Source organism: Emys orbicularis, chromosome 8 (genome assembly GCF_028017835.1).
Source record: "Emys orbicularis isolate rEmyOrb1 chromosome 8, rEmyOrb1.hap1, whole genome shotgun sequence".
NCBI lineage: Eukaryota > Metazoa > Chordata > Testudines > Emydidae > Emys > Emys orbicularis.
The window spans coordinates 79,937,618-79,958,992 of record NC_088690.1 but is presented as its reverse complement, the minus strand read 5'-3'; the positions used below and the strand labels follow the sequence as shown (position 1 = coordinate 79,958,992).

At 43.1% G+C, this 21,375-nt stretch overlaps 1 protein-coding gene across 1 annotated transcript in view; it reads right to left on the bottom strand.

The window, feature by feature from the left end:
- Positions 1–10,274: 10,274 nt before the first annotated feature.
- The window catches only part of FBXW11 (F-box and WD repeat domain containing 11), a 67,658-nt gene continuing 56,557 nt past the window's right edge, over positions 10,275–21,375 (bottom strand). The window contains exons 11-13 of the mRNA XM_065409227.1: positions 20,935–21,013; positions 19,157–19,345; positions 10,275–10,329 (exon numbers count right to left, since the gene is read on the bottom strand). Of these exons, the coding sequence (XP_065265299.1) occupies positions 19,184–19,345; positions 20,935–21,013 (241 nt within the window). The 3' untranslated portion in view covers positions 10,275–10,329; positions 19,157–19,183. The remainder of the gene's footprint in view (positions 10,330–19,156; positions 19,346–20,934; positions 21,014–21,375) is intronic.

Below are 21,375 nucleotides of genomic sequence, written 5' to 3'. Positions count from 1 at the left end.
GGGGCTTAGGGAAGAACACCGGTAAACAAATGTCCTGTTCCATATGAAAATGCGTGACCACCTTTGGAAGGAACTTAGGGTGCGGCCTCAGTTGCACCTTATCTTTATAAAAAACTGTATAAGGAGGTTCCGAAGTGAGGGCTCTCAATTCCGATACCCTCCTAGCCGACGTGATGGCCACGAGAAACGCTACCTTCCATGAGAGGTGCATGAGGGAGCAAGAGGCTAGGGGTTCAAAGGGCGGCCCCGTGAGTTTAGTCAGGACCAGATTGAGATTCCACGCAGGGACCGGCGGGCGCGAGTAGGGAAACACCCTCTCCAGCCCCTTGACGAATCGAACTACTGTGGGGTTGGAGAACACCGAAACCCCCAACTCCCCAGGGTGGAACGCCGATATGGCAGCCAGATGCACTTTAATTGAGGCGGGGGCGAGCCCTTGATGCTTGAGGTATAGCAAGTAGTCCAGAATTGATGGGACTGAGGCCTGCAGAGGCTGTATGTGATGAGGCTCACACCAGTGGAAGAACCTTTTCCATTTGGCAAGGTAGGTCGCTCTTGTGGAGGGCTTCCTACTACCAAGGAGAATTTGCTGGACCTGGTGGGAGCACCTGTGCTCCGTATCGTTTAGCCAGAGAGATACCATGCCGTGAGATGTAGCGATGGTAGGTTCGGGTGGAGTAGGCGACCCCGATCTTGTGAGATGAGGTCGCGATGGAGGGGTAGGGCGATCGGGGTGGTCACGGACAGTTCCAGCAGGGTCGTGAACCAGTGCTGGCGTGGCCACGCCGGGGCGATGAGGATGACTGTCGCCTTGTCCCTGCGGGTCTTGAGGAGGACCCTGTGGATGAGCGGGAATGGAGGGAAGGCATACATCAGGCTCCCGCCCCAGGGAATCGCGAAGGCATCTGCCAACGAGCCCGGGCTGAGGTTCTGGAATGAACAAAACTGAGGGCATTGGCTGTTGCTCTTGTTGGCAAAGAGATCCACCTGGGGAAACCCCCACCTCTGGAAGATTAAATGCAGGACGTCCTGTCTCAACGTCCACTCGTGCATGTGGTAGGACTGGCTGAGGCGGTCTGCTAACCCGTTTTGGGCCCCCGGGAGATATGTCGTGAGTAGATGGACTGAATGGGCTATGCAGAAGTCCCATAGGAGGAGCGCCTCGTGACAGAGGGGAGAGGATCGGGACCCGCCCTGCTTGTTTATGTAGAACATGGCGGTAGTGTTGTCCATCAGAACTGACACGCTGTGGCCTTCTATGGTAGCGTGAAAGGTCTGGCAGGCGAGGCGAACCGCCCTTAACTCCTTCAGATTGATGTGAAGCAACTTTTCTTCCCTGGACCGTAAGCCCTGGGTCCGCAGGTCCCCCAGGTGCGCCCCGCAATCCAGGTCCGACGCGTCGTTAGTAACGTCAGAGTGGGTTGCGGGGTGGCGAAAGGGACCCCTTCGCAAACCTGCTGCCGATCGAGCCACCAGCGGAGGGAGTTCGACACCCGAGCTGGGATTGTCACCACCAGGTCTAAGGGGTCTCTGTTGGGGCGATATGTTTGGGCCAGCCACAACTGTAATGGCCTGAGTCTTAGGCGGGCATGTCCGACTACACGTGTGCAGGCCGCCATGTGCCCCAAGAGTTGCATGCAGCATCTGGCCGTGGTCGTGGGGAATTGTTGGATGGAGCTTACGGCCCTTTGAATGGCCAAGAACCGTGATACTGGAAGACTTGCCCGTGCCGCCACCGAGTCCAGGACTGCCCCTATGAAGTCCAGTCTCTGCGTGGGGATCAGTGATGACTTCGGCACATTGACCAGTAGACCGAGCCTGCGGAACACCTGTAGTGCCAGCGTCACGTGGGAGCGGACCTCGGCCTCCGACCTGCCCGCAAGGAGCCAGTCGTCCAAGTATGGGTATACGTGCATCTTTCTTTTCCGAAGAAAAGCTGCCACCACGGACATGCATTTTGTGAACACTCGCGGGGCCGTCGCCAGGCTGAAGGGCAAGACCGTAAATTGAAAATGGTGTTGGTTGATGGTGAAGCGCAGGAACCACCGGTGGGCCGGGCGGATGGCGATGTGAAAGTACGCATCTTTCATATCGAGGGCAGCATACCAATCCCCCGGATCCAGGGATGGGATAATAGCGCCAAGGGAGACCATACGGAAACGTGCCTTGACCAAAAATTTGTTTAGTCTGCGTAGGTCCAAAATGGGACGGAAGCCCCCTTTTGCTTTGGGAATGAGGAAGTATCTGGAGTAGAACCCTTTCCCCCTTAGGTCCGGAGGAACCTCTTCCACTGCTCCTACTGTGAGGAGGGTCCGCACCTCCTGCATAAGGAGTTGCTCGTGACAGGGGTCCCTGAAGAGGGATGGGGGTGGGGGATGGGAGGGAGGGGGCGAGGAGAACTGAAGGGTGTAGCCCGCCTCCACCGTGCGCAGGACCCAGCAGTCCGATGTTATATGTGACCAAGCACGGTAAAAATGGGACAGGCGGTCCCTGAAACACAGAGGGGGATCCGGAATAGAGTTTGGTACGCTGTCCTCGATCGCATCTTCAAAACCCTTGCTTGTTTCCCGGTTGCGGCTTGCCTTGGCCATGATTCTGGCCCTGGTTAGGCGTGTTGTTACGTCTACGCCTGTTATCCCTGCCCCTTCTGCGGTACGGTTCCTGTCTAGGACGAGGGTGGTACTGCCTCTGCGATGGTTGGGGCTTAAAGGGTTTCCTCTGTGTCACTGGGGTATGCATTCCCAACGACTTGAGGGTAGCTCAAGAGTCTTTGAGGCTATGTAGTCTGGCATCCGTCTGGTCCGAAAACAAGCCTGACCCCTCGAACGGAAGGTCTTGGAGGGTGTTTTGCACCTCTGGGGGAAGGCTGGAAGCCTATAGCCATGCCGAGCGTCTCATTACCACTCCTGACGCGATTGTCCTAGCAGCTGCGTCCGCGGAGTCAAGGGAGGCCTGTAGAGAGGTTTTGGCTACTGCCTTCCCTTCATCTACTATCGCCACAAACTCGGGTTGTGAGCCCTGAGGCAGGGATTCCTTAAACTTGGAGACTGATGCCCAAGAATTGAAGTTGTGTCTGTTCAGAATCGCTTGCTGGTTAGCGATCCTCAACTGGAGGCCCCCGGACGAGTAGACCTTTCTCCCAAATAAGTCCAAGCATTTTGCCTCCTTGGCCTTGGGGGCCGGGGCTTGCTGACCATGTCGCTCTCGTTCGTTGACCGCAGAGACGACCAGCAAACAGGGTGTTGGGTGAGAGAAGAGGAAGTCGAACCCTTTAGATGGGGCGAAGTATTTCCTCTCCACGCCTTTCGCAGCTGGTGCACTGGAGGCCGGTGTTTGCCATACTATTTTGTAGTTGGACTGGACCGTTTCTATGAGCGGGAGCGCGATCCTGGAGGGGCCCTCCGGGCTTAGAATGTCGACCATGGGGGAGGGCCGGACACTGTTGTGCCCGCCACAGCTTCGTTTGGCGAGGAGGAAGAGGTCAGGGCCTTTTGCGCATCTTCCTCCTCCTGCAACTCCTCATCGGCTGGGCGCTCCTCTGGAGTCCGCTCTATGACGTGGGTCTGAGACGGTGCCGGGCTCGGTGCCGAGTCCGCCCTTTCTCGTTCCGGCAGTCTGGAGACCGTGGCCTCCTTGCGAGAGAATCGCTTGCTGGTTAGCGATCCTCAACTGGAGGCCCCCGGACGAGTAGACCTTTCTCCCAAATAAGTCCAAGCATTTTGCCTCCTTGGCCTTGGGGGCCGGGGCTTGCTGGCCATGTCGCTCTCGTTCGTTGACCGCAGAGACGACCAGTGAACAGGGTGTTGGGTGAGAGAAGAGGAAGTCGAACCCTTTAGATGGGGCGAAGTATTTCCTCTCCACGCCTTTCGCAGTTGCCATACTGTTTTGTAGTTGGACTGGACCGTTTTTATGAGCGGGAGCGCGATCCTGGAGGGGCCCTCCGGGCTTAGAATGTCGACCATGGGGTCCTCCTGCTCTACCGTCTCCTCCGCCTGCAACCCCAGATTGAGGGCTACTCGGCGGAGCAGTTCCTGGTGCGCCCAATGGTCAATCGGGGGAGGGCCGGACACTGTTGTGCCCGCCACGGCTTCGTCTGGCGAGGAGGAAGAGGTCAGGGCCTTTTGCGCGTCTTCCTCCTCCTGCAACTCCTCATCGGCTGGGCGCTCCTCTGGAGTCCGCTCTATGACGTGGGTCTGAGACGGTGCCGGGCTCGGTGCCGAGTCCGCCCTTTCTCGTTCCGGCGGTCTGGAGACCGTGGCCTCCTTGCGAGAGAGTGGGCGCCACTGCGGAGAGCGGAACCGGTGTCCCGAGGGGCCAGATCTCGAGGTCCTGGACGGGGGGCCTTGCTGGTGGTAGGCCCAAGGGGTCCAGAATGGCCATTGTCCTGGCTGGCCCCATTGTGGGTGCCAAGTGGCTTCGTGTTCCCTACTGGCCTGTGCCCTTTGGGCATATCTGTTGGAGCGGCCCGAGTCTGCATCCGAAACGACGGACGGTGATCTGGAAGGCCACGGCGGTGCCGTGGAACGGTGCCGGTCCGGGGTCGGAGAGTAGTGCCTCCGTGACCGGGACCGGGAGTAGCGTCTTGCCGACCTGGACCTGGATCGGTACCGGTGACCTCGGGACCGGGAACGACTGTGGGTGGTCGGTCTCGGGGATCGCGTAACGGACACGTCCCGGTGCCAACTCGAGCAGGGCTGCTGGGTCGGTGCCGGGCACTTATTGGGGCCCGACGGCTGTGCGGCTCTCTGCGCGGAGGGAAGCCGGGAGTCGACCGGGACCGGTGCCGTGAACGGTGCCGAGATGGTGACCGTGATGGGCGCACCATTGCCGGCTTGCCTCTGGATGGCAGTCTCGGCGGATTGTCCTTAGCGTGGAGGGGGCCCTCAGCGAACAATTCAATGTGGTCCTTTGCTGCCTCAAATGTGTCCGGGGTGGAGGACTGTTCCAAAAGCTCCTCCAGCCCTTCCTCCTCACTCGACGCGTCTATCCCGGGGCTCGACGGGCCTTTCGGCGCCGTAGCCACTGTCACTGGGATCTGTGCTGGGGCCGCAATAGCCTTAGGCGCACTTGAGGTCTTCGCGGGCGCTACCCTCTTATGCGGGGAACGTCCTCGGGCCTTGGGTTGGCCCTTCGATTTTGCCGGCTAAGACGACCGGTGCCGGAGGCGTTCCCGCTGATTCGGTGCCGTGGGCTTAGGATGCCCCGCCGGCGTCGGATCACGGACCGATGCCGGGGCACTCCGCACCGAGGTTGACGGTGCCGTCGAAGTGGAGGGCTGTAACGCCGTCTCCCTGAGCAGCTGCTTAAGGTGAAAGTCTCTCTCTTTCTTAGTCCTGGGCTTGAAAGCCTTACAGATCTTGCAGCGCTCCTTTTGGTGTGCTTCCCCCAGGCAACGGAGACACGAGTCGTGTGGATTGCTTAATGGCATATAGGCTTGCGGCACGTGGCACAAGCCTTGAAGCCTTGGGTGTGCGGCATGCCCCGCCGCCCAGGGCCGGTGCCGGGGTTGACCAAACACCTAACACAAAGAAGTTTAAGTCTTTCTAAAGAACTGATAACTGCTAAGCTTAACACTAGCTACTAAAGAACTGATAACTGTAAAGATAACACTAATTAGTACGCTAAGGGACACTCTCAGACGAGAGATAGAGTTGTTCCAACGTCGCCACGGACGGTAAGAAGGAACTGAGGGAGGGTCGGGCCCGCAGGGATATATATACGCTAGAGCGGGGTGCCGCTCTGGCGGGAGGGGGGACCCTGCAGGCCCGACGGGAGCCGCTGAGGGAAAAAGTTTCCGATGTTCATGCACGCGGCGCGCGCACACCTAATGTGTAATGGACGTGAACAATCACTCGAAGAATTGTTTTTTCCCAGAGGTTATCAAGGGGCAACTATACACAGTGCCCAGTAACACTGAAATTTGACAAAGGAACAAGTGGGGAAGAAGCGGAGGGGGAAGAATTGAGACCACATCTACTATGAAGTGTTTGATTGTTTGTGTTTGTTTTAATATACAAGGCTATCTCAGACCTTGAAACTGGATTATATTCAGTCTCCTTTCCACCCATTTCCAGATGTTCCTCATTTTTGGCTGCAGGATGCCCTGTGCTCTGAGCCTGATATTTTGGGCCACTATTGCTGCATCATGCATAGCACAACATATCACTCTCAATTATGGTAAGAAAAAGAAATCAAGAGGAATCCTGAGATCATACAAGGGTGTGAGCACGCCAAGCAAAGATGATGTCTTGACTAATTTAGTACAAAATTCCACTGGGAACAAGGCAGAAATATCTGATGTTATTTTGTATCACAAATAGTGCTGACTGCAGAGAAAATCAAAGGCCACCCTAGTAAGAACAAGATATAAAACTTTTTGAAGTTTAGTCTGAGTGCATCTAGACCTAGAAAGTCTTACATTCTAGGATTTTTAAAAAACAAAACAAGAAATCTCACAAGCTTAAAAGGCTTAGTCAGATAAGGCGACTCATTGAGACTTTCAGACTGATTTAGAAAAATTAGTGTTTTGTAACCTTTTACTTAGAATCTCTAATCTAGAATGAGCTAAAAACATTCAAAATTATATACATAGGGATCACTTCCCTTTCATTGAAACACATCCATATTCAGAGTGAAAGTCAAGAGTTATTTTGAACAACATTATCCAATAGTCACCAGGATGAGACATGAAGAATCAAGTTACCCAACTGAAGTTATAGGGGGTAATTTAGGGAGATGGTATGTAATTAGCGAAACTGGGATCTAGCCAGGACACTAGTTTTAGGAAAAGGTTCATGGTACCTTTAATAACCACTGAGGTTATGGCTTCTCCTTTTCAGTCTTACCCAAAAAATGGCACCACCCGCAGAAAAGTGATCCCCAGTATAGGTAGGAAGCTTGTACAGAATTATGCCAACTGCACAGATAGTTAATTCACCACTGACAGAGGTGAATTAACTAACACCTAATATTGACCAGCCATACAGGTTACATTTCCAACTTTCCACAACTTTGTATATAATTTCTTCCAGGTTTCTCTTCTCTCCCCACACCTTCTCGCTCACACCAAACCGCACAGCTAATTTACAAGGTTCACAGCAGGACAAGGCTTCTGTGTTGTTTTTGGCCACAGTGCCACCACAATTGGACAATGTGAATTGGCAGTAAGCAAACTCCTCTCTCTACACTGATGTCATAGCTTTAGTAGAATGTGCTACAGATTAGAGTCCCTGATTGTCACCACGGATCCACCAACTGCTTGGAGGACCCATCAGAACTCAGTTGACAATTCTGTCAATCCATGAGGCAGAGTAGAATCTTAGTAAAGCAGATATGTTGAGTCACTTTTCTGATCATGAGCACACTTTAAGCGCTGCTTGTGAAACAGTTTGGGCAAGGAATAAACATGTTGAGCTAGGTAAGACTCTGATCTGTAGCTAGTAAACAACTAAAAGCAATTAAGACAAACATTTTAGAAATGTTTTACAACGTTCCAGGCCATGCAGTTGTGCCCCCCCCATACGCATGTTTCAAATTCTAAAGTATTTGGCCTTCGGTCTTATGCGTCACACCACTCCCAAACCAGCACTGAATTACTACACATTACTGTATTATTGGTTAGAAGCATTGATGTGCTAGAAAAGTTTTTATAAGATAATACAGTAAAGTATAGGAACATTGTATTAAGAGCATTAGCTTTGAATTAGCATTTGAAGGAACTGTGCATTAAGCTTGGATTAATTAATGCATAATACTGACATTGGGTTAGATGACGTTACTTAGCAATTTATTGGACAAATGAAGTTCAATTTTTTTTATTAAGCACATTCCACGGTACAAAGCTTTAGATCATGAACAATATCTGTACAATTTAACAGTTTCAATCAGCTGTTCATACACAAACTTTCCAAACGGGTCATTGGCAAACATAATTACAAGTTAGAATTAGACTATCCCAGTGCTTTGAAACATTAATATAGCAGTAATGTACAATTGCTCAATTATGGTTAGCAAAACAAAGTCCAGAGTGCAGCCAGGAGTCCCAGGAGCCAAGTTCCTTGGGTGCCAATCACAAAGTCCACTGCTATGTTACACAAAGCACAATCAAAGAAGGTGAGACTGCATGTTCAAACACCATAATCTCCCAAGGAAAAACATGAATTTAATCTTACACATGCATAAAAAAGGACTCCATTCTTCATAAACAAATAGCTGTTTCTTCAGGGCTGCAACTGATGTCTTTTTTTAAAAACAGTTTAATATTAAAGCTATTAGATGAAAAGGGTAAAGTAAGCCACTTTCACAAACTACTGTCAAGCTTACCAAAAGGTGATCTTACAGATGCTTATCGAAACATGATATCTTCTGTACTTCATGAGGTTTGATCATCTCGAAGAAATAAATATCTTTGTAGTAACAAGTTAAAGGGAATTTCCTAACAAACACTGATCCCAACACCTCTCTCTCAATGGAATCGAGGACTAACTGTAAGTTGCACTTTTCTAACATTTCAGTAACGTCTGATGTGCGCTTCATTCTGAATTTGCCCGACATGAAGGTGGATGACATCTAACCATAGCTGTTGCACTGGAAGTTTAGTATTAAATCACTGGTCATCTAAAGTGTTACCGACATTCTTTAACTCCCCTCGACCAAAAAAGGGAAAATCTGAAACCAAAAAGTGCTGCCAACAGAAGACGAAATATACAACAAATGACGACAGAGAAATGACTGGCTACATATCCGTGACAACATATTTCTCCCCCAGGACAATAGGTATATCTTACACACTCTTGGTTTTAGTGCATTTTCAAACTAAGCATTAAAGAAAACTACTGAAAACTGTAGTCATACATGGCAACTTAATAGGACAATACTATAAAGATGGTATTTATCTGGGTCTTGCTTTTACAAAGAAAAATATGATTAAATAAATGTGACTGTATAAATTAGAGACAGGAGAACCACAACAATGTAAGAAGGAACTACTAAGACATTTCCTAATAAGGACATGCTAACGAAGAGAACATTGACCATGGCATCACAACAAGGTCATAGTGTAACAGCTATGGGTAAGTGATCTTAAATTCAACTTTAAGTCTGGTCATCATAGTACTACCTTCATAGCCTCTACCCCGCCTCAATTGTTACAAGTTACATATTTAAATAAATGTAACTTTGGCTGATGGCATTTTTTCCATTGAGCAGCCAAACTAATGCTATGGAAGGACATTTGTAGGCATGTGTGGCAACCTACTAATTAAAAAAAATTGTTTTGTAAATACTGCGGCACAAAATATAAGATACAGAACATAAATTAAACTTTTTTTAATTTTTAAAAAGTTTAGAAATTACATTTTAAAATATGTAGTTCCCATTAAAAAAATCCTAATGAATACTGAAAACTTCCTTTTGCAGAGAAATATTTCTATGTAATTCATATTAATCCCTTCAGTGCCAGTAGTTAGAATGTCCTGCTGCCAAGTGCTAACACATTTTGTATTAGTGTGTAGTGTCAGGAGATCCTGACTTCTAGCACCTGGAGGTTAAACTGTTATGTACATTATATCGACATGCTTATACAGTATTTGAAATTATGAGGCAAGCACACATGGAAAAATTTTACTATACCAAACATTAGGAAGAGTAGGACGGTTGTATTACAGGGCACAGTTAAAGGAAAAGAAGACGGTGCTATACAACTAGTTTAGATAATCTAGCCTGATTTACAGGTAATGTTTAAATTAAAAGAAATTATTGGTGCAGAAACAAGTAAACTGTAATCCAAAAATATTACTGATCCATTCAGAAATATTTCTAAAAGTCCAACGTACACCCCTATCAAACAAAACAGGCTCTGAATTTGTCATGAAGTCTAAAGGAGCATGGTGACTTTGAAAGCAAAACTCTGTACATTCTGGGTATGTGTTTGGCACCCAAATTTCACTGGAGAATATTTTTCTTTAAAGTCAGACAAAAGTGCAAAGCAATATAAATTAGGCCAAGTCCTTTCTTGACTTCTGATTTATTTCTGGAAAACAAGCCATCATAGTTCAGTTTATATGGACAATTTACACATGAAGCTTTGGATTTTTCACTGCAGTGAAGGGCAGGCTTCTGATTTTCATCTACTTGAAGTCAGTGAATTTGTAGTAAATTCCTTAGAGGAGACCACTGGGGACTGAAGGGGAGCAGGAAAGATTAAGAGAGAGACAGAATTGCGCTGCTTTGCATCTACACAGCATCTATCACCAATTCTGACTTTAGCTGTGAATCAACATCTTCAGGCATGTAGTAGCCGGATATCCAGTAGTTCAAGATTGTGGAACCCTGAAAAAGATAAAGACAAGCTGAAACAATGGAAACTATAATCAGGCCAAGTATAATCTATTATTTGTAGACATATGGCAGAAGTTAGTTGGTATTCATCACAGAACACACCGCCCCCCCCCCCCCCATGCACTCTGAGCGCACATGAAGGCATTAGCCCGCTAAAATAAGGCGTCTAAATATGCCAATCAGTATAGCACAGACTCCTTAGAACAAAAGTGTTAAAGGAACCAGGGTTCCTTTAGAATGATGCGATCAGTACACGGTATGTCTACACTGCAATTAGACACCCACAGTCGGCCCATCGATCAGGGTCCCAGGCGCCTACATCACAATTAAAGAGACCCTTAGCCTGAGTCCTGCAAGCCAGAGTCAGCTGGCATGGCCAGACACAGGCGTCTAATTGCAAAGTAGACATATCCTTAGAGGCTCAAGAGGTGACAATACCACCACTATAGGGCATCATTTTAATTCTATTGATTGTGGAACCTGGACCATACTTTAAATCAGATTTGTATGCGGATTGGGATTTGCACCTTTTTAAGCTTTTGAAAATTCAGCCCTATAAACATAGCAACTTTGAATTAAACTGACCTTTTCCTTACATGTGATATAAAACAAAAGTCTTTGCTAGGTCTTTAGGGACGGACTGGCAGGGGAGGAGGAGGAAGTGTAGTAGTTGGCACAACAGGCTTCGTTCCAGGTTGAAACTTATCTAATGGAATTTCAACCTACTCTTAACACCCCTCAGGAAAAAACCCTCCTCTTCTACACACCACACAACACTACACAGAAGTGACCTAAATGTTATCCATTTTCATTAAAAATATGCATAGGTTATATCTGGTTGGACTGAATTTTTAATCATAGGTCTAAACAGTTGCATTGGGAAAATTGGCTTGTGAAACCATTCACCTTTTTGTTTAAATCAATCCTTTATTCTATTTTTAATAGGACTATTAAGTTCAGTTACTTGTTATATTTATATATGAAAATGAGACTTAATGATCTTGAGAAATGAGCCCACAAATCAGATAATTAGAATATTTCCACAAGAGCTACCTTTTCACACAGTTATATGATTACACTATTTGATTAAATAGCTTTTCCAAACTGAAAATTCTTACTGTAATTAAGCTTAAAATAATTAAATCTAAGGTTAAATTTCACTTTCCATGCCCCAGAAACATGCTGCAGACTTTGATGAACTGCTCTATTCATGAGACTTTCATAGTTGAAAGTTTAAAACATCTTTTTCCCCCCAGTGCTTAAATAGAAGAATATTAGACTATCATATGGTAACAATTTTTATCATGTTACAATAAACAAAAGGAATTCAACAGAAGGCAATAAAACTTTCTTATAACCCCCTGCCAGGTCTGTCAAAAATGATCCACTTTGAAGAGGCATATACATTCGGAGACTTGTAAAAATGGGTACAAAGCTTCTTTTGAGAATGCAGAGACGTACAGTGTTTGGGAGCATATACAATTGTTCCATTAAATATCATAATAAAATACTGGATATTTTACAGTGATATTTTATGTAGATTTATGTTTTTGAATTCTGATTATGAAAAAAATTCAGGAAAATGACTGTGTGGTTCCTTCTATCCAAGAAATAATTACATAACTACCAAGACCAGTTAACTACAAGGATATGCAGCTTTGCATGTTTTCAGTTCTCTGCATAATATGACAAGTCAGAAATATAAACTGCTCCAAACTGTGTCAAATGTATGGAATCTGCAAGGAAGTTGCTAAGTGCCAAAAAACATTTCATTTTGCACCAACAAATCTTAACATAATCAAAGTGAGTTTGCAAGTGAGGGGGCAAGAGAAAGAGTGAAAATAAGTCATGAGGCTGGTACACTGCTGACCAAATGGAGTAAAATGCCTAGGAGTGGATTGAAATAAACTAGAGTGGACTTTTAGATGCCTATGTAGTTATACTTCTGACTGGCATGAAAAATAGGATAATGCTTCCATGATTGGAAGGTAATACAATATAACCCTCCCAATCATATTTCTGCACAACCTTTAAGCCATTCAAAACTATCTATACCTTGTTGGGGGGAAAATATGTAATTGGTACATGTCAGCTGGTGGATTGTTTTATTTTGTCACTAAGAAAGTGTGGTTTTCCCACCAGGTGGCTTGATCTAAAGGCTTCAATCAATCAGAAAAAAGGAAATTGTTTGGGCAGGGTGTAAATCACATGGTTAGCATTTGCTGTCTCCCAAATACTGACCCATGAAACCTGTAATATGGAAGTTGCCCTGTTTATGGTGAATGCAATTCCTTTAGGCTTGATACAACTCCCATTAAAGCCAATGGTAGTCTTTATCCATTTTAATAGGCGTTGGATCACATCCTTAGAGGCACAACCAGTGGCAACTTTAGGTAGGCCAACACCATTACTGAAGACACTGCAGTAATATTGCAGCAATTCAAACAAATCTGAATTTTTAAACACCGTAAGCCACAGGTGGGCAGTGCTGAAGGAACTAGCTAATAGGGGCTCTGAAACTGTCCATTCTCCTGCCCAGGCTGACATTTCTTTTAAGCTTGTTGCCTACCTGGTATACATAATGAATTTAGCAGACAGAGAAAACTAAAAGTCATTTTCAGACCTCTGGTCTTCTCCTTTAAGGAGAGTGTAAACAGCCAATAAGGGAGTTTTATGCATGCCAACCTTTAACTGTCTTGCAGCAGAATTCTTAATTTCTCAAAGCTTGTTCATGAACTTCTATAGTTTCCTTTAACCCACACTTAACTTTTTCTATATTACAGTGTTTAGATGATGAATATTAATTTAGAGTGGAAGTTAATAGAAGATAGATGTACTCAAATTAATGAATGGTGTAGAAAAGGTAAATTAGGCACTCCCATTTAGAGACCGCATAATTAAAGACTGTGGCAAGCATAAAACTGACATTTCTTAATTCGAGTGTCTGATTTGCAACCTAATTTTCTAACCTTTTTAAAAAAAAATTTTGGTCATTTCTTTAGGGATTTGTGTTTTCTTTTTTTTTAAGAAAAAAGGTAAAAAATTAATAGCCATGCATAGTTAGCGGATTTGAACACTGAGCCTTCAGCATTGCAGCACACACTGCTATCACTTGAGCTACAGGTCTGTAACAGGAAGCAGGAGACGGCTGTTATCCTATGGGGATGGAATGCTGGGTCCTGGGTGTTGAGGAAGCCCAGCCTGCCATGGCCCTCTTTCTGTCCTTCCCCACTCAGGCGATTGAGAGAGCTCCAGACCAATGTGGTACCCCCAGAGGAAGGGAAATGGGTCACTGGGTTCAGATGGATGGAAGAAACCAGCCTCTCTCTCTTTGGCATGTTCATGAGATCTGTTATTAGTTTAATAAGCTGCCCACATTTTCCTGAGGCATGCAAGTGAGAACTGCAATTTATAATGATTTACTTCTCAACAAAAGCAAAATGGAATTTCATTAGGCAAAGAAAAGAGATTTCACTGACAAGAAGGCTACCCCCTAGAAAATATCAAAGGTCTTCTGCAAACAATGAAATAATTTGTGGAACTCACGGTTACAAAATATCGAGGCCATGAGCTTAACAAGACTTAAAGAAGAAATAGACATTTATATGGAATGCAGTGTTGTTGCAGTCGTGTTCGTCCCAGGATATTAGAGAAACAAGGTGGGTGAGGTAATTTTTTTTATTGGACCAACTTCTGTTGTGTAGCTTGAAAGCTTGTCTTTCTCATCAACAGAAGGTTGGTCCAATAAAAGTTATTATCTCACCCCCCTTGTCTCTCTCATTTATATGGACAATGAGACTATCCAGTTACATTTGATAGGAAAACACTTTTTAAGAGAGATAAAACCTCATGATTTTGGGCATAAGCCACACTACTACAAATTGCCTCTGGTAAGAAAAAAAAAAAAAATGTCCTATGGGCAAGCTTACTCCATAATTGTACTCTGTGAGGTGCCTGACCTTCCTCTAAAGTATCTGGTACTGGCCACTGTCAGAGACAGGATACTGGACTGTATGGGTTTCAGGTCTGACCCAGTAAGGCAACCTCTGTTTCCAAGTCTCAACATTCACTGCTATATATAGTATGAAGTGCAACTGTTGGCAACAACAAGAATGACATAAGAAAAAGACTCCACTGATGTAGCAAAAGGATCTACAGCAGAGTTTTTAGTTGTCTAAATATATATTGACTGTTGCAGAGAAATGGAAACAGTCAAACTTCATGTGAGTCTCTTCTGATGGCTTCAAACTCATTTTTCCTAACATGATGTATTTTTTCCTTTTGAAAACTTTTTTTGTTACTGATGGCTATCACAGGGAATTGTCATTTATGATGAACATTAGTCAAAATGGCATACATCTCAGTTTCCTGGAGACCGATGGGCAGTGCTGGCTAGTCCCAGAAACAGAAAGATAAAAGCCTCAATGAGGAGCACAATTTAACTGAACTCTAAAAGGCTCTTAATTAGTTTCATAGAAAGTTGTGGCCTGTTATGTGCAAGAATACTTTTTTCAATGTTACTGTAATTTACACGCATGCCTCCATTATATAACAATTTCCACATGAAGCATTTTAAAGTGCTATAGATCATTAAGGCTCACAGCACCCAAAGAAGGTAGAAGTATAAAGAAAATCTTGGCGTACAGGTCACTATTTTCTCTGACAAAGGGCCGATCTGCTCTGCAACAGATGTGCCCTGCTCAAAGGAAAATCTCTCATCTCCATACTACTAATGCAGAAAGGGGCATTATGCGACATGCCCAAATTCACACAGAGCCAGCAGAACAGCCCAGGACAGAATCTGAGGCTGGAATATTGAAAAGAGCTTCATGTTGGCCTTACGCTGCTCTCCATTGAAATCAATGGTTGAACTCGTAGCATCATCAGGACAGCTCTGAGCACTTCTGAAAGTCCCAACTCCCAGTGCCCTCTGTCTACTGGATCACAGGTTCCACACACACTACGTGATAAGCTTTAGGCTCTGAAAGAATCCTCCCATTCTAACCAGAAAATGCGTAGGTAGGAAGCACAGCATACTTGCCAAAAGTACCTAATTAATGGTCAAAACATTGGTTATTTTTAAATTGTACAAATTTTTAAATCTTGTGTCATTTTAGAACCTTTGGTTTAACAAACATTCTCAGCAGGGTGGATAAAAATCAATGATATTTTTAAAAAAGAAAAATAAATGGTTTTTTTTTTTTTTTGGATAAAATGCTTTTTAAGGCAAAAACCTATCTAAAGATAGTTTTAATTAAGATGCATTATAGCTCAAAGATATCTCATCATGGAATAGGGATTATAAATTCTAATTCTATAGTATGAGACAATATATTCATGTAATGTTTAAGAAAAGTTTTGTAAATGAGTTCCAATAGTTCAAGGATTAGGGACCCAATCTTATGGGGCTCCAGGGGCTTCTGTATAGATGATTTAGGTTAATGTTTCTATCTACCCAGTGGGACTCAGTGCTCAGTCAAGAAGATACCATCAGAGATGCTTAGTTTTGCAGTTCTCAAACTGTGGATTTGTCTCTCCAGAGATAACATGCTTGTTAACTGCAAAAAATATTTTTAAATAAATACATACATAGAGGTGAGAAATAACAGACCTCACCCTATTGTCCCTCTGTAAATTTGTGTACACAGAGTCAATCCCTTACCTCTCTCTAAAAGTGCAAAGTTTCAAAAAGTTCAATGAACAGAAGATTGTTGGGGGCGGAATACATCTGGACAAAGAGAAGAAGTCTGGAGATAAATGTGAGAAGGGAGGGACAGGCAGTAGAAACAAAAGTGAAACTGTTTGAGCAGCCTATTCCAGAAGTCTTGAGGTCTTTCTGAGTGTAGTCTTCATTGATTTGGGGTCTACCATACCATTCTCTCACTAGAAAGGAAAACCTATAATGGCAGCAGGCTGTAAAAGAAACCCAGTTTGGGAATATTTTAATGAAGTTCCTCTACCTGTGGGTAAGACAATCCAAACAATGCAACAAATGCGTGCAAAATGCAAACAGTGCAACAAAGAAATGTAAGGCCTGGTTGCCCGAATGAAACAACATCATGAGAAGTGTTCCTTCTCAGGAGGAAGCTGCGTTGAAGACAATGAAAGGAACATGTCTGAACATGCAGCATCTTCAGGTTGGTAAACTTTTTTATTTCATATTTCTTTCTTAAGGACTGCCCGTCTTCCTTCTGGACTATTCTTGAATTCTCATGTTTGAGCAAAAAATATAGTTGTTACTCTATAGTACTATCATTTTAGATGCAGTTGTGATAAAAAATAAATAGCTGAAATAGGCAGATCTTCCTTTTACAATTTCACCTTTAAAGTAGTACTGAGTGTCAGTGAATGCAATGAGTAATACTAAATGAGCAATATGGTAATAATTAAATAACTGCATTGACTTGTTTTGTTTAGGAGAATCCATCCTCAACATACAGGATTCTGAAGACTATCCACCTTCAAGATCACCATCATTTTCTATCGTTTCAGAGTTATCTGCCAGTGATAGCGTTTCAGTCACATCATGTATGTCACATAGCCCCAGTATATCACCTGCAGCAAAAAGGAAAAAAAATCTCCATCATCCAGAAACAACCATAGATAAGTTTGTGGTAAGAACCAGCAGATTACAAAAAATGGTAGCTGATGAAAAAATTGCCTGTTTTGTTTATGCAGCAAACTCTCCTTTCCGTACGATTGAGACCCCACACTTCATTAACATGGTTCAGTCATTAAGACCAGGATACAGTCCACCCAACAGAGCAGATGTTGCAGGCAAATTACTGGATAAAGTGTATGAAAGAGAAATTGAGCAGTGTGCAAAAGGTCTAGAGGGTAAAATTGTTAACCTGAGTCTTGATGGGTGGAGCAATGTCCACAATGATCCTGTTGTATGTTCTTGTGTGACAACAGAAGAAGGGAATGTCTTCCTTACAGAAACAATTGATACATCAGGAAATGCACACACAGCTGAATAGTAGTAGTAGAAGTAGTAGAAACAGCTATAACAAACTGAAAAAAAAAAATTCAAATGTCTAGTATGCAGTTGCGTCACAGAAAATGCTTCAAATGTATCCAAGATGAGAAGAAATTATTTAGAAGAGAGTCCCAAGCTAATAACATATGGTTGCAGTGCTCATTTGATGCTCCTCATAGCCAAAGACTTCAGTGTTCCAGAAATAAAGGCTAATGTTGTTGAAATGGAAACACATGCTGAGTTTCCTTGAAGCCTACTTCTGTAGTCCTGAACAAAATGCAGGGAAATAGCTGTTTTATTGCTGACGCTGTTGAAATTTGGAAGGAACAGAGAGATCTTAAAAAGAGAAATATGCAATGACCGAGTTAAATTACAAGCATTAAAAAAACAAATGGGACAAGCACTATCTCCAGCTCATTTTCTTGCAATTATTCTCAATACTCGGTACCAGGGTCAAACCTTAACTGCTGAAGAAGAGGAGTTGGCTATGACATGGACATCCAGCAATCATCCCTCCAAAATGCCAACTATAATAAACTTCAGACCTAAGGGTGAACCATTCAAGAAATATATGTTTGCTGATGCTGTTTTAAAGAAAGTCACACCAGTGAACTGGTGGAAGTCACTTAAGCACTTGGATTCAGAGACTGTTGAAGTGATAATCTCACTTAGCAGCAGCGGCTTCTTCTGCCGGTGTAGAAGGAATATTTTCTTCCTTTGGACTAATTCGTTCCAAATTGAGAAATCATTTGGGACCTGAAAAAGCAGGAAAGCTTGTTTTTCTTTTCCAGATTATGAACTAACAGGAAAATGAAGGTGAAGACGACCGAGTTAGCTGCAGAAGCCAATATTTTAAGTTTCTCATGTTGACCTGGCTGACAATCGATTTAATTTTTGTTTTGTTTTTTAAAAAAAATTCATTTAACTATTTTATTTAAAAACAATTTTAACCAAAAACAAACCTGATTTTAAAAAACTTGAATGTTTAACTAAATTCAAAAATTCATATGCGTGGTTTGTTAAAATATTATGTTTGCTGTTGAAGAAAAAAATCCAGAATACATAATGTTGTTTTAGTTAAATAAAACAATTTAAATGTCTGTCTGGTGATGTTCTCCTCCTAATACAGCATGGCAAGAAAATCCTCCAAATATTAATGATTAACCTGTTGAATTGGAGATAGTTCACCTCCCAGTGACTTCATAAATATCTGCTTCAATTACCTTTGGTAAATGAAATAACCAAACAATCATTCATTTTCTGATATAGCTGTAAAACTAATCTGAAAAGTTTTCAAAATAAATCACTTAAAAAATATATAGTGTGTACTACCTTCTAAAAATGAAACCTGCATCTATCTCTGAGTTGTGAAGAATATGTATTAAGGTTATAACTACTAACAAGAATGCACTTTTATGTAGAAATCCATGATTAAATCGAGTCTTCCTGACTAGTGATTTAAATCAAATCCACCCTGATTCTCAGTTTGAGATTTATAACAACTGAATATCTTTTTAAATGACCTAGTTATAAATTCTTACATTTCTCAATTGTAAATGTGTTGCAAAAATATAGTGGTTAGTACATCAACTACCTGATTAGAGGCAGGAGGAACAACAGCGAAGATGTAGAAGATGAGTTAGATACTATGATGTTTTAAGCGTTAAGAATCAAAGCCTGATACCGCACAAAGGCTTCCTGATCCAAACAGCAGCAGCATCAACAGCAGATACATTAGGAGAACTCAGTGACAGCTGATATATAAATTACCATGACCAGCACCAGGCAAATGACAGTGAATACACAAGTACAGAATACATTTAATATAATAGAGTTTACCTTATGAGGCTAGTAAAGTGCAGACTGTTATCTGGAGATGTAAGTGTATGTTCTGGATGGAGAGCGTGTCTCATTCTGGGCACTGGGTGGCACATTTAAGAAATCCCAAATCAGAATTGTGTCATCATGGGAACTACTAATGATCTGAAATTCATCAAACTGGAGTCTAAACACACGTCCTGAATGTTCCTATAAACATTAAGAGTTCAGTTAGTAGGCCAGGAGATGGATCATCTTTCACTAATTTCATACTCAAACACTCATTTGGACACAAAATTGGAGATGAAAGTTTTGACTTGCTGGTCAAGGTTCATACACAGGTCTGAGAAGAATTACTGCTATTTAAATATTGCAGCGAATACAGTGGCTTCAATATAAAGTTTGTGTAGGCCATGAATTTTACTATGAAGTTGAGAACCAGAGAGATAAAGGCTGAGAGAACTACAAGCCAGCTGGACAGACTGCCAACGGAGAGTAAGCAACTTAAACAAAAAAAGATTGGCTAGTGCTGACAAGCTGTCAGGGTTTATCTGCTGCACAAAATTTTTTTGTATGTTAAACACTGCTGCTACTTAAAGTATTGTGCAGTCCCCATAAGGCATTTCATTAGCCATTCCAGTCCCAATTATTTGTAAAAGTAGGCAGAGTTTCAATACGTGCTCTTGAGAAAGAATTTTAAAAGTGGCCCCTCTAGGAACTCTTCGCAGAAACAACAATACCAAAATGGCACCAGGACTTTGCACTAGCACAGGACCCTGCAAAGGTCTGTACTTGGCCCTGATGATCCACCATAGTAAGTGATGGCATTGTACCTTTTAAAAAATGTTTAAAGGACTGGCCAAAAGTGCCATACTGATAATCCAGTGACTGGAGTCTGAAGTCAACACATACAGTAATTGAATTATACTCAAAGAATAAGAGGTCAGTGGAGTCCCCCTGCCCATTCAATACTTGATCTCTATGCCAAGACTGCTAAGGGAGCCAATTACAGTTTTTGTGCTGCGGGCTCTTCTGCAGGAAGTGGACAAGCCAAGATCATTTCACATAAGCCATCAAATAGATACCATGTAAGCAATGACTTCTGGTCACTACTGACTCGGACAAGGTTCAAGCTTTGAATCTGGAGATGAAACGCTCTGTATAGTCAATGACCCATACGATGAGCTACCCAATGTCCCTACTATTGCCATAAATCAAAGCCTTTATTTAAAAAAAAAAAAAAAAAATCTAAGGTAGCCACTTAAAATATGGTAGTCTTCTTTGAAATGATTAGAGTTCCTATGGTAATCTCACCACAAGATCCCCTCCCTTCCTGCATCTATTCTTTCCATTTTTACAATTAGGTGAAAGGGTTAAGGAAGGCTGATAGTATTCCAAATTGTTTCCATTTAATAGAAGTCCATTTATTTAAAGCCAGTAGTACAATATTTATATGATATTAAAATACCACACCAGGGACCAGAATGATTTGGATGCAATGTCGTATCGATTACATTTTTAGACCATTTGAGAATACCAAGCCAGAAGAGCTTAACAGCTCAATTTTTCTTCTATGCTCAGAGTCAACAAGAATTCAGTGCACAATGCAGCATGCCCAATCCTCTTCGTTTGTTCCCAGCTCTGGGAACAGAGCAGAATTTGCAGAATGTGCTGAATTTTTTATCTACCCCAAGACACTCAATGCATTTGTAATAAAATTTAACATTAAAATGTTCACTTTTGCCAAATATAAAATAGTATTTTTGTGCAAAACCCCAAATGTATCAATGTTTACATACCACCAATGTACGCAAGCATAGTGTGCTGGCTGGGGCACGAGGGTCAAGAGCAGCTTGCAAGTCCCAAACTTTAATTTTGCTATAAAATGAAACAAGAATGTTGGTTATTTTATTATACTAGAAATGTTACTTCAATTATAAGCATTACAAAAACATTTGAATCAACAGAAAGCAAATGTTGGAATCTCCCCAACGCTAACCTATTAGCAATAAGACAATATTAGCACAGGACTAAAGAAATTCTAAGACTAAGTTCATTGGGGGTTGGGATTGTCTTGTGTGAGCACAGCAACTAGCACAAGGGGGCCTTGATCACTGATTGGGTGTCTAGGCACTGCTGCACACATATATACATAAACAGAATTATTCACTTCTGCATCTGGGGAATATTTTGCATATTGACTTAGAACTGAGAAGACCTCAAAGTCTAGCATACTGCTG